The sequence below is a fragment of the Talpa europaea genome, assembly GCF_964194135.1.
Source record: "Talpa europaea genome assembly, chromosome: 12".
Classification (NCBI taxonomy): Eukaryota; Metazoa; Chordata; class Mammalia; order Eulipotyphla; family Talpidae; genus Talpa; species Talpa europaea.
In genome coordinates, this window is record NC_140079.1 from 32,512,840 (window position 1) to 32,526,259 (window position 13,420).

General features: G+C 53.3%; 1 protein-coding gene across 1 annotated transcript; it reads right to left on the reverse strand.

Annotated features, from left to right (window-relative positions):
- Positions 1–989: 989 nt before the first annotated feature.
- On the reverse strand, positions 990–6,873 carry B3GAT1 (beta-1,3-glucuronyltransferase 1; the record flags this gene model as incomplete). The annotated part of the gene is made up of 4 exons (XM_084249454.1): positions 990–1,076; positions 2,093–2,389; positions 3,091–3,599; positions 6,762–6,873. The coding sequence occupies 4 exons, from the start codon at positions 6,871–6,873 to the stop codon at positions 990–992; spliced, it is 1,005 nt and encodes a 334-aa protein (XP_084105580.1).
- Positions 6,874–13,420: the final 6,547 nt, after the last annotated feature.

A 13,420-nucleotide genomic window follows, 5' to 3' on the forward strand; every position in this document is an offset into this window, starting at 1 on the left:
CAGGGGTCACCCAGGAGCTCCTGGGCCACCCATGTCCCAGGACCCTGTGGATCTCTTACAGAAGGGTGGCAAGACCACTGCTTCCAGTGAACTGTGAGGACAGGAAGCAGGAAATGAGGCTCTGTTCTCAGAGGCACTGACTAAGTTTAGAGGACGAAAACAGACAGGACGCCCTGAATCACCCAGTATCAGCGCAAATGTGATACTGAAGCTGCAGCTTAACTCTGGGGCCAGGGGACAGAGTGTGGTCCACTGTCTGAGCTCCCACCTCTGTGCCGAGAACATAGAATAGCCCACAGAAAAATCATCTGGCACAATTCGCTTCACTTAGCTTTTCTGAATATGATTGCTTTCCCCCTAAAATGTAGAGAACAGATCCTGTGGCCACTTCAGCTTCAGTTTTTAAAGTATCAAATAAAAAATAGCAACATTTACATAGGTCTTATGTGACACAGACTGTTACTGGTGCCCCCAACAACCCATTTTATAGGGAAACTGAGGAGTAGAGATAGAAACAATAAAAAGTGGCAGGCCTGGGAACTCAACCAGGCAGGGGGCCTGGGCTTTCACCCCTGTGTTGCCCCGTCTCCGTGATACATGTAGACAGGCTCAGTGGGGTGGAAGCAGGGAGTGAGGCTTTCTGACCCAGCGGCAAGACTGCAGAGGAATCCCAGGGCAAGACAGCATGCTTTGCAGTGGGACAGGTGACATGCCCAGACTGGTAATGCTGGTAATGAACAGGAGTTGTCATGAGGAGGTGTCTGGGAGGTGGTTTTCCAAGGTGGCTGGTGGCAGGCCCCAGCTGATAACTGTCAGAGAGTACAATGTGAAGGGGACTTCAACTACACCTCTCCCACCTTGCAAATTTGCCCTGACCTCACGCAATTAAAGACCAGCCTTCCCACATTTATTCTGCATCCAAACCAGAATTTACATCACCCTGCTCAGCTCGTGCCCACCCTTGTTCCCTCCATACCTGCATCCGGGGCTCAGATCTCCACAGTGGGGTCAGTGAAGCCTTTTTTCCCCTCGTTCACCAGCACCGGTTTCTCTGTCCGAGTGTGCCAGACCAGGATCTGTGTCCAGAGACACAAGACATGGGGCCGGCCTCGACCCCGGCCACCTCCCTGCTCCCTCCCATTCTGTGCAAGTATTTATCCTGTCCCCTCCCATTCTGCCCTGTGCCATAAAAATGCCTCCATTGTTCTTTATTTCAACATACCCCTCATCCCTGCAGTATGTATGTGTGCTGTATTAAAAATATCTATCAGGGCCTCCCCTGGTGGCGCAGTGGTTGAGCGCTGGGCTGCGAAGCTGCCCGCAGCCTCTGCAGTGCCGGTTCGATCCCCGGCGGCGGGCGAGGGTCCCACATGGTGCGCAGACCTCTCCTGTCACGCCCATTGCTCCCCTCAGCAGTGTATTTCGTCAGTCTGCCTGTTCTGTTCCCCTCTCTGGCTCTGGTGAATTCTCTCACCCTCCCACGCTTCTGACTGTAGCCAGTGCTTGTATAGATAAATAAAGAAAACAAAACAAAAAAAAGTTATTTAAAAAAATCTATCAGAAATAGGTAGTCTACAGCTACAGAAAATAGACAAATAGATTGCAAGATGTACTCTTGCTTCTCCTCCTTCCTTGGATTTCTTGATGGGGTATCTCTAGAATGTTCTTCAGGAACCTTTGGCTCGGCCAACACCCTAAATGAAGAAGTGCAGACTGGAAGCAGTGTGTGCGCACGTGTTGGTGTTTTTACCTGGGTGTGCATGTGTGTTTGTATTGTGCACACACACTTGTGTGTTTAGGACAGAGAGGTTGTGCAGCACAGCTATTTTGAGGAGGGGAAGCAGTTCCTAGTTATGCCTCACTGGATTTCCACCCTGCCCCACTGCCCTGCCTGACTTTAGCAGGGCTGCCTGACAGCTGATAAACTGCCTTCCTGGGAGGGTGTTTTAGAAAAGCAGGTCTCTAGGCTGGTTCTTGGCAAGGCTGTTTTGAGGTCTTTATTTCTAACCTCCCTCTCCCCAATCTGTAGGGAGGGCTTGGAGGGGCTTGGAAATACTTGCATTCCAGCTGTCAGGTCTCCTGAGGTTCTTACCTTGGTGCAGTTGGCTGCCTTGGGTTCCAAGTCATTGAGAGTGACAAGTTCTCGGAGGAGGCTGCTTTCCTGGTAGCCTCCCTTCACACCACGCAGTTTGAAGTAAGCCTGACTTCGCTGTAGAATGAGCCGCAGGTTGACGGCAAATCCAGCCATGTCTATTGCAAATGGTCGGTGGGGGTCGAACACTGTCTTCCAGCCGACCACCTTTCCCGCCCCGTTGACCCGTGGGGCCTCATACCGAAGGCCTCCGACAAATGCCACCGGCCACACGGACACCCTCCTGGTGCTGCGCATCTGCAAGTGGGGAATCCAGGATCAGGATGCCTGGGAGGGATGAGGGGAATAAAGCCTGCCCCATGGGAGGTGAAATCACTAATTAACTCTAGGCAGACAGGCCATCTGACGCTGCCAGGAGACCAGGTCAGCCTGCTTCCAGATGCACTCCCCGAACTCCCCTGGGCATCTGGGAGGAGCCTGCCTTGGACTGTGGGTAAGGTCCCCTCTTTACATGACCTGCTGCCAGCTTTCTCCCTTGGATGCCCCAATCGTTTGAAATGGCTCCATCCCCTCCCCTCAAATACTATAGCCCACACACCCCAAGAACACTCAAGCTGTTCCCCCACAGAGTTTCTGGTAGCCATGTGGACTGACCCCTCTCCCCAAACCACCCCTGGCCCCAAGCCCTCATTCAGACAATGCTTCTAAGGCCAGAAAAATGGCTGAAGACCCCATACCAACTTTCCCCCCTTTACGGGGGCACCAGTGGGTGGGAGGGCGGCTGAGACCTGCAGCAAGGTGTTTCCATTCATGTTTCCCTGCAGTCTATGCTGACCTACACCTACACCCCATTCCCTGGTTCCCCTGTGTGTTCAGATCCCAAAGCCCCCTCGCAGGAGTGCAGTGGGAGGGGTGGGGGTAGATTTGGGGGGGGGGCTCCATTCCTGCCGGGCTGTGGCCCTCCAGCCCCTCCTCTACCCTCTGCCCTAGTCCCACACCTCCTCAAAGAGCTCCAGGCTGTAGGTGTTGTCGTCGTCGGCGAAGTACACCACGCCAGGCTGGCTGAAGTTGCGCGGGAAGGTCTCGCGCAGCCAGCGCAGGGCTAAGTTGCGCTGCATGGTGCCCCGAGGGATGCGCGGGTCGCGGGCGTCGCCACGCAGCTTGTAGTTGCGGGGCGTCTCCACGTGCAGGTGCGTGTAGTTGAGGCCGGTGTCGCGCAGCAGGCGCGCGGTCAGCGGTGTCCGGCGCGGTGCGTCCTCCACCACCAGCCAGTGCAGGTTGGGCACGTGCAGCAGCGTGTTGGCCATGCGCGTCAGCTCGGCCTTCTGCACCGGGCGGCTGTAGGTGGGCGTCACCACGTGGATGGTGGGCAGGGTGTCGGACCACGGCGGTGGCCGCGTATACACGTACTCCGTGCGCACCACTTCCACGATGTCGCGGTCAGACGCGCAGTACTCCCTGGGGTCGGCCCCTGGTGGCACATCGCGCCGGGAGTCACTGCCATCATCTGCAGGGGCGGGAGATAGGCGGTGTGGGGAGGAGAGGGCGCTGGGCACAGGGCAGAGGCCACCTTCCCAGCCAAGATGGACCTCTCCTTTGCCCCTCCCATAGGCATGTCATCAGAGTCATAACTTGGTTCTTTGATGGTGAAGGAAAATCCTGGGGATTTTCCTGGTTCTGAGTCTCAGAATGACAAGTAAAAAACCACTTCCTCCTCACATTTGAATGCTCTCTAGCTTTTTAAGTGCAGCTGAGCAAATTCCAAGACTGCCCCCTCAGTTTCTAAAGTTGTTGGGTTTATGCAACGTGTCCAGACCTTCACCACCTTAGAGCTCTCACTTGGCCAGAGCCCCACATGGCATAGGGCACTGCCACCCTCAGTGGTGTGCAGGTTGCATTGTCCCAGGGCAGTGCTAATGTGGCCCCGGCCACCACATGCTGTGGACCTGAAAGAGTCTGAGGTCTGTTTGCCCTGACCTGTCATGACTCCTCCAGAGTTTAGGGTCTCTCTTTTCTTGGGAGAACCTCTGAATCTTGCAGCGGAAGGAAACACCCAACTACTCCATTTTCTTGCAGTGGGTTTTCCCCACAGTTGTCCAGATAATTTTGAATACCGAGCCTGTTGTTTCCGATTTTAGATGCTGCTCCACTTTTGCACATACAAAAGGACAAGGTAGAAACCCGTTTTAGCTCATCTGCTAGCTTGATATCAGATTCCTAAACTGTACTTTCTGGACACACTCATTCAGCCACCCAGAGACTAACTGCACCTGAGACTAGCCACCCAAGCATCCTGTGAATGTTTGCCTATCTTTCCCAGGTCACCAGGAAGGACACTGTTGAAACTCTGCATAGGCCTGGTGCTTGGTCAAACACTCACAGGTAGAGGGAGCTCATCCATTTCTTCTGCTCCAACTGGGGCAGCCCCAATCTAAAGCTCCAACTCTTAGCTTACATCCTGGGCATTTTCCTCAATGTGAAGCTAGCAGTCCCATTAATGGAAAAATCAGGGTCATTAGCATTATTGTTTTTAATGAGTCCCTGTCCAAGTTATAGCTGTCTGTCTGAAGGATTGCATGGCCTTATGGTCCCATATAGTCTCAGCAGAGGGGGAAGTGGTCAAGGACACACCTAAGAATCGAAATGTTTGGACGCAGACCCTGCCCAGCCCTGCCACTTACTGACCGTACATTACTTAGTTTCTGGTGCTTCCATTTTAGCAACTGTAAAATGGAGCTAATAATAGCATCTACTTTACTGAATTACTACGTGGATTAATGAGTCAATACACGAGCAGGGCTCAGAACACTGCCAGGCAGTTATTATTTCCCCATGGATAGACAGCCGGTAGCCAGCCCTGCTTCCTCACGGCTTTACAGATGATGGGGGGCATGGAATGAGCTGTCAGTGACAGGAAGGGTTGAAGTAAAGCTGAAGGGTGATGATGCATCAGCTGTTCTGTCACCTCTCCTCCTGCCACTGTGACTGGGCATGTGGGTGCTTGAGTGAGGTCTGATGCTGGACTCTACCCATGAATCACAAGACATTGCCCTGGCTCCAAGGGAGCTCACGCAGGCTGATGGCACACCAAGGCCCAGCAGTGGCTACAGGAGCCTGCACCTGGGCCGTGGGCATGATGCCCGAGGGGTGTGGATGCAGGGGGTGGGAAGACTAGCACAGAGGCAGCTGAGCAAGGGCTTTCTGGAGGAGTTTTGGGTCAAACTGAAAAGGCAACAACATAGAGAGAAGAGGGATGATGGGTTGCTGGATTGCAACCAGGATAGAGCTAAGGATTAATTTATCCTGCAGGCTATAAAGTTTTGGAAACTGAGGTCTGAGCAGGAGATTTAGAAGCATTTGCACCAATCTCCTGCTGCTGGAATAATCCCAAACAGGCAGACATGTGCCTGGGAGGGTTCTCCATGTCTGTGACTCATTCTTCTGGCTTTGGGGCTTCTGCAGCCTTTGAGTCATGGAGGCCTCTTGGTGACCCTAACTTTATTTCACTACCACTTTCATTCAATCCCTCTTGGCATGCTCTGGGGAGACAGAATTGCCAATTCCCCATCCTCAAGCAACATCAGTACTTAGCAAAACCGCTCGACAGCTCTGGCCTGCGACCTCTGCCAAGAATGGAATCGACATGATATCATGGCACTTCACACACAGTGGTTTTAATCCCTCTGGGATTGTGTGGTTGCAGGATAACAATTCTAAAATGATAAGTGCCAAAGGGGGCATGGGGTTGGGAAGAGGATAAACGTCAGGAGGAAAAGCATTAAGTGCCCAGCTTTGGGCAGTAGGGATTGAAGGATATTTACCTTGGCCCTTCCTGGTGGAAGCTTCTGGCATCATTGGGGCTGAGTGGGACCTGGTTTAACTGGTGCAGCAGCCCGCTTTAGACTCTGATTCTTAGCTCCTGCTTGCATTCCAACCACTTGGGCTTATGGAACATGGGCAGACCCTTAGGCCTCTGCCCTTGACCTGCTGTCTCTCTTACTCCCCATGTAATGGATGTGCATTTCAGTTGGAGAATTGCTGCCCTGGAGTGTTGAGTTTGTGCAGGAGGAGAGGGAGGAGGAGAGGAGAAGAGGTTGTGACACTGAAGACTAAGGAGTGGGGGGCATATCAGATATGGAGCCATGGGAGATTTTGGGGTGCAGGGAGTCCTGGTGTGAGAGGCATAGGCAAGATGGAGCAGAAGAAAGCTCTGGACTCAGTCACAAGAAACTGGTTTTAACCTCAGTTCTTCATGAGACTTTTCCTCTGTCTAAGCAAGTTTTCACTAGATAGGACTAGGTCAGGGGCTAACCAGAAAAGAGGGGCTAACAATATATTCTCCCTGGAAGGTTTTAAGACACAATACAGGCCAGGAATGCTGTCCACCATCTCTGCCAGCACTGCAAGTGCCCCTGTCCTTGCAGGTCCTAGAAGTGGGTGCGGAGCTGTCCACAAATGTCTCTGTGAGCATGTGTATATGTGCCATGTCCCTAAAGGGGCCAAGATACCCAAAGTGTATGGTCATTGCCCTAGATCATCCTCTGGCCCCTTCTAGGTACTCAATGACTGAAAATAAGAGCCCTGCAGTGCTGGTCACTGTTGTTTCCAAGGCTGACCAGGGCTGGGGCCAGGGCTAGGGACAGGGCTTGGGGTGGGGGGGGGGGCTCACCCTTGTGTGCTGCCAGCAGTGGGGCGATGGTGCTCTGATGCCACACAGTGACGAGCAGCGTCCAGGGCAGCACGATGAGGATGATTGCAAGGATGTCCCGTCTTTTCGGCATCTCCAAGGCTGGCTGGACCCACAGCTCCTCGTTACCTGAGCAGCGGCAAGGTCGGGAGAGGGGCGGCCCAGGGCAGCAGCAGACAGAGGCGAGCACAGGGGAGAAAAGAACAGGAATGGGCTGGGCGGGCCAGGAGTGGGGAGAGCAGAGGAGCCGAATGTTGGCTAGCAGGTCTTACCAGCATTCACAACCCACCCATTGCGGAAGCAGGTTTGCGGAGTCCACTGGCCAAAGTCTGAGAAGGGGTGGCTGTCCAGGGGCGAGGTCAGGAGCCCTGCGAGGCAGAAACCTGCAAGAGAGAGCAGAAGAGGATGGCCAGAGACCTGGGTGGGGGACAGACACCCAGAAGGGCTGGGGTCACAGCGTTGGGTCTTCACCATGCTCTGCTGTCTTCCCAAAGCCCACTCTGCCTGCCTGGGTGAAGAGTGTTGTCCCCCACAGGCACGGTGCATGGTGCTCCCCACTTCCCAGAGTCAGGCATGTGGGGTGCACGTGCAGAGGTCAAGAGTACAGACGTCAGACACAACTGCCCTGCCCCCAACACATTGTAAGCCCTTTGTCAAGTTACAGCCTCTCTCATGACTCTGGGTGCCTGCTTCACAAGGCTGATCTGAGATTAAATAAGTGGACACCCTTAAAGTGCTTAGGATGGCACTGCATGCATAGAGAGTGCCCAAGACATGTTAGCTGTGCAAACGGCCACATTCTGCTCAGGTTTTTCATAACCTGGATAAAGGAGTCTACAATCAAGAGATGTTTTGGGGACAGGTCGTGTGTGGAAATGCTACAAGGGCCCTGCTTTTATTGACGTCGGTGGGGACTTCTCCTGGAGCACCTGCTGTAGGTGGGATGCAGCCTGGACCCTGGGGCCTGGTGTCAGCAAGGGGAGGTTGTCCAAGCAGGGCTGCCACATTCTGGGGAGACAGCACTCAAAACACAGCCACAGGGGCTCCAAGAGAAGCACTCTCTCCATGTAGACAACTGCAACTTGAATTTCCTCTCAGTTATGCAGAGGGTCCTCCTTGGGGCATTTTTCCCCCAAGAGCTCTGGTGACCACAGTGGAGACTGTCTTTCTGTCTCAACCTTCCTTTTCACTTCTGTGCTGAGTGTTATCCAGGCAGATGGGGTAGCGGGTAGGGGGAGAGGGTGACCCTGGGCAGGCCCTGGTGTGCTTACATCCCAACACCCAGCAACGTGCCATAGAGGCCTCAGAGGCCAGTGCCCACTTGGCCCCAGGTAGTGCATGTTCTCCGTTTTTCCCAGTGTCAAGAGCCATGGCTGAGATGGATGCTGGCCACCCCAGTTTTGGAAACTATGTTTTCCTCTCCTTGTCTTTTTCGCTCTCCAAATAGAGTTGTCATCCATGGAAGAACCAGGTATTGTCTCCCAGTAAAAAGCATAGGGTTTCCTGAGCTGGCCGGCCTGTTCCCTGTCCCTGCCCCATCCCAGCCCCACCTCCCCTAAGGCCCACTCACCCTGCAGGGAAATGACTGGCCTGCTGCAGGTGAACGTTACTGGATGAGACCCATGGGGGAGCCACAGCGCAAGGGGAATATTCCTGGAAGACGTGTGCTGTCTCCTACAAATGCCTCTTCCATGGCCCCAGGGTGACGGTTTCCAGGGTCCCACCTAGGACGCCTGACTGGGTGTCAGGTACTGAGGTGATGAACTGTGTGACCTCATGCCCCACCTGCAACAACCTCCACCCAGCCCCAGGCCTGACAGGCCTACGGAGATCTGAGCCAAGACCTCATCTGGCTGGGCCCTCTCAGGCCTCACTTGACAGAGGACAGAGACAAGGCCTGCCGGGATATTTCCTTTGGGTTCTCAGCGCCTCCCAAAGAAGCTTTTCAAATGATCTGCATCTGAGGGAAGGTCCTTATTCTAGGAAGGAGAAGATAAGGTGAGGCTCATGCCCCTGTGGTCCGCTTGTATTTACCTGGCTGTCCTCCCTGTTCTTCCACCTCATTCCTGGGGGCAACCTCTCTGTCCTTAGCCCCTGACCTTTGGCACCTATTTAACCACCCTGTAGTTTACTGGCTATTGTTAACAATAACATGGGTCCTGGGGGGTGGGTGCTGTTGTATCCCCATTGTCATTATCAGGCCAAGGGCGAGCTGGGTATGAATACAGGCCCTTTGGCTCTAGGCTGCCCTCAGGAGCATGGGAAGCGAGGTTCCAGGCACTAGAGTTTCTGAGTCTGGGTCAGGGCCAGGCTGAGGGCCACATAAGGGCCACTCTCCTCCACAAAACTACCTCCATTGTAGGGTCCCAGCTCCTCCTGGGGGGCTGGAGCAGCAGAAGGAAGAGGGGCAAGGATTCAGATGGAGGTAAGGATGCAAGGGGCCGAGGAAACTGTTCTGATCCTATCCCATCTTTTTTGGTCAAAACATCGATGAAGAGAAGGGAGGGGGAATGAGGGTGAAAAGCTCTAAAAATAAACTTAGCAATAAACCCAGTTGTGCATTAATTACTCTGGAAGCCATTACGGCTTGAAAACCCCATAACTTTAATGGAGGCTATTATAAGCATACTAGCAGAATTGTGGAGCTAATTACCAGGCAGTTATTAAGCAGAACAGAGAGAGCCCCCAGCCTTGGGGAAAGCCAGCTGGTCAGTAGGGGGTGGATGTGTGGGATGTGGGGACCAGGCCTGGGGCAGGGTGCACTGGGGGTGTGTGTGGTAGGAGGGCCTGGGCCAGGGGGGCTTAGGGCAGGAGAGCCTGTGGAGGGGAGGGCTAACATAGTCGGGGGGACCTGAGGCTGGGGGCTTAGGGCAGGGGATCTGAGCAGGATGGAGGCCGCGGGACAGAGTGGGGAAGTTGTACCTCTACCACTCCCAGATCTGAGGCCCAAATCTGAGATGAGCCTGCCATGGTGACCACTGGTGACTGCCTGCTGCTTGCTCCTGGGCCCTGGAGGAAAGGCAGGGGTGCCTGTGGTTGTGGCTCAGCCCTGCCAGCAGTATCCACCACAGACCCAACTTGCTCTTTTGGCCTTGCTTGGCATAAGAAGGAAAGTCAATACAGAAGATGGAGGAGTGACTTGGCCACACCAGAAAATCAGAGCGGGAGGGAGGCAAGGTTAAGAGAAGGAGATGTTTGAGGAGAACTGGGTGGCCGTAGTAAGGGGACTGACAGGGAACTGCCAACGTGGATGAGTATGGGGACTCAGGGTCCACTGTGGTGACAACTCACACCCTGACATTGTTACTCGTGTCCCTCACCAAGTGCAGATGTAAGGAGGCCTTTCCACCCTCCCATGTAGTTCAGAGCCTTCCCCTGGACACAGTGATTCCACAGTGGGTGGTGCATGTGAGGCTGAGGCGCAAAGAGTGTGTGAGGCCAGGAGTAGGGCACTGGGCAGCAGGGCAATGCTCTGGCCCTCTCTCCACTGGGGGACCAGGGTCCCACAGCTTGCCCTCTTTGGCCCTGTCTTCAATTGTAAGATATGGAGGCTGTGTTGGGGGAGTTCTAATGGTTTCAGTTCTGTCATTTTGGCAATTTGCGATTAAGACCAATAAGCCTCCAGGAAGATGAAGAAATGGCCTATGTGTGAGAAAAATGTGAGTGAGAGCAAGACCAAAGGCAAGGCAAGAAGGGCCACAGAACAGCTTTCCACAGAACCCAGTCACTATTTAAGGGCCACTAAGCCATGGAGATGGGCTATGTCCAGGCACTCTACTTATAGGAATTTGTCCAAAGGTATTAGAGTGCTGTGGGTCATACGTGAGGACCAGCAGTCATCTGGGATCCAGATAGGAGGGCTATGATGTTGCCAAGGCTGGGACCAAGTCGGTCATTCTGGGAAGCCAGGAGCAGTTAGGCCTGGCGAGCAGGCTGAGTGCCAGGTCGGCGTCAAGCTTGGCTATTCCAAACGTGTGGAAAAGTTTCCTGCTGAGTCTGCAGGTGTTCAGAGGAAAGCCTCATCAGCACCCCTAGTCCCTGAAGAGGTGGCTTATTTAATTTCATGCAACACATTTTAATTCTGCTTCTGTAGCGGGCAGCTCTGTGCTGGACTCTGTGGGCAGTGCAGCAGGGAGGGAGAGGGCCAGGGACTGCCTTCTGGCACCTTCTACCTTCCACACAAAGTCCATGTGAAGCTCCTGTACATCACTCAGGGCGATGTGTAATGAGTTAGTAATGTTACCGAAATTGTGTGCTTGCGGATGTGTGTATGACAGACATCAGTTATAAGCAAGATGAGAAACCATCCACGCCACTCTGGTGGGTGGTAAAAGCCATGTTACCCAGTTAGAGGGAACAGGAGCTACTTGATGAATCAAAGGAGTCCATTCAAGGGAAGATGCTGTGTACACACCATGCACATTTCAACTTACTATGAGTAACTTGTAGAGTTCAGCAGGAGGAGATGCTGTATCTGCACTGGTATGTAACAATGTAGTCACTTTCCCCAGATCCAAACCTCCCAGGTCTGGCTAGCCTGCAGCATTCCACTTTACCAGTGAAGACCGAGGCCTTTCCATGGGCTCAGGGACACTGGGCTGAGGGTTTCTGACCTGGCCTGTGCCACAGCACACTGCCTGTCCCCGCCAGTGTTGATTTCAGTGAAGTGACCCAAAGCCGAAGGTCACGTAGTGAACAACTCAAGTGTATAGGGTAAGGCCCTTAGAACATTTGACTTTTTCTATCCATCTTCACTTTTTGTCCAGACTCACCTTATGGAGTTTTTTTGGTTTCTTGGTGAACATTCAACATAGTTTTCATGGAAACCACACATTTCTTTCATTCCAGCCCATATCTCAGGGTCTATGTAATTTTCTGTGGTGACAACAGCAAACAAGACCATTGTAAACAGGCCAAGGGATGTGAGCTGGTGTGATTGGGCATGAGCCGGCCAGTGACCAGGGGGAGCCCCGGCATCCCACCTGCATGAACACCTGTGAGTTGCATTAGGGATGCAGTGGAGAACATTAGTGGGTGTGCTAGGTCAGTGGAGGAAAAGCGAGTTAAAAGAGCTTCCACTGTATGTGTTTAGGATAAAAAGCAGTCCCCCATTCTCTAGGAGCTGGTGCCAGTGCCCCCATCTCCCCAGCTTTACCCTCCAGTCTCAGACAGTTGTCCCTCGAAGGCAGACCCAGACTTTGTCCCAAAGATCGGCAGAAGCCCCTAATGGGATCAAGGGATTAGTATTGATTCTGCTGCCACTGCTCAGGAAAAGCCCAATGCCAGAGCTAATCAGCTCCCAGTCCAGTCAATCCATACTTCATTAACCCAGCTTCTGTCCTCTTGCCACGCCTGGCCACCCCCACCCCAGCCCTGGATTCCAGCCACCAGCTCCTGCACGGGGGCAGGATACAGGCATCGGCCTCCTTCCACTTACCATGTCCTAGAACATTCAGGCTTCCAGGGCGCTGCTCTGCCTAGGCCTCAGCTCCTCTTCCTCCTTTCCTGCCCCCCTCATTTGGAGGGGGCAGGAGGAGTTCCCATAGAACATTCCACTTGGAAGAAGTGAAATGAGGTACTTGTGGGACACATGGTTGGCACTGCAAGCCCTGCTAGTAACAGCCCTACACCAGCCCCATAGGATTCATCATGAGGCAGGCAGAGAGGTAGGCAGGGAGATTTCGCCCCCATTTTACATATGAGTAAATAGAGGCTTAGAAAAGCTACATGATGAGCCCAAGGTCCCAGAGTTTGCCACCGGTGATGCCGCTGGAGCTCTGGCCCTTGGACTCTGAATGCATGCCTGCCCACCCCTCTCTGCCTCCCTCTCTGAAGACTGCTGCTTTTGGTTGGCCTGGCCCACCTCAGGCCCGTCCACTGGCACTTTCTGGGGGTCCCTTTCTGGGACCCCCAGAAAGGGATTCACCCACACTGATTTCAAGGTGCAACACTGAGGAAAGGTCCAGGCCCCAGGTGTGTGTGTGTATCCTGTCCCCAGGCCTGGCCATGCTGGCTCTCACTCCTGGATACTTCTGGCAGTAGAGCAGGCATGGGCTCCATCCTGCACTATATAGTTTCCTTCTAACTAGGAAAACCAAGCCAGGGGCTTGGGCAGAAGGCAGTGAGTGTTCTGTTCAGGCTGGGCATAGAGATTTCTTTCATACTTTGGTTTTCTTCCAGCCAAACAGTGTCAGAAAATGCAATTCATTGTTTTAGGGAGTTCCTTTGTTTTTCTTCTGGGGTTTTCAAAAGTGGTTTTTGGATTCGACTTGGATTATGATTCAGTTAAAAATGAAAACTGGGGTTGGCTCTACATGGCACACTGGAAGTGAAGGCCCAGGGTCCCTACAGGGATCTGAATGAGGTATCAGTCCCAGGTGGTTTCACTGGTTTCCAGCCTGTCCAGACAGCAGGGCCTCGCACCTTTTGGAAGGGGCCCTTTGGGCAAAAAATCAATTCTTTTCTTTGTAGGATATCATTTGTTCTGCTATTGCCGGGACTGCAAAAACTGACAAAGCACAGAGACACCTCACTGCTTGGCACCCCGAGAGTGGGGACAAAGGTGGGCAGAGCATCCATGAAGACAGTTACCTGGAGGAAACAGACTTGACAGAGAATTGCACACTGTCGGACAATGTTGC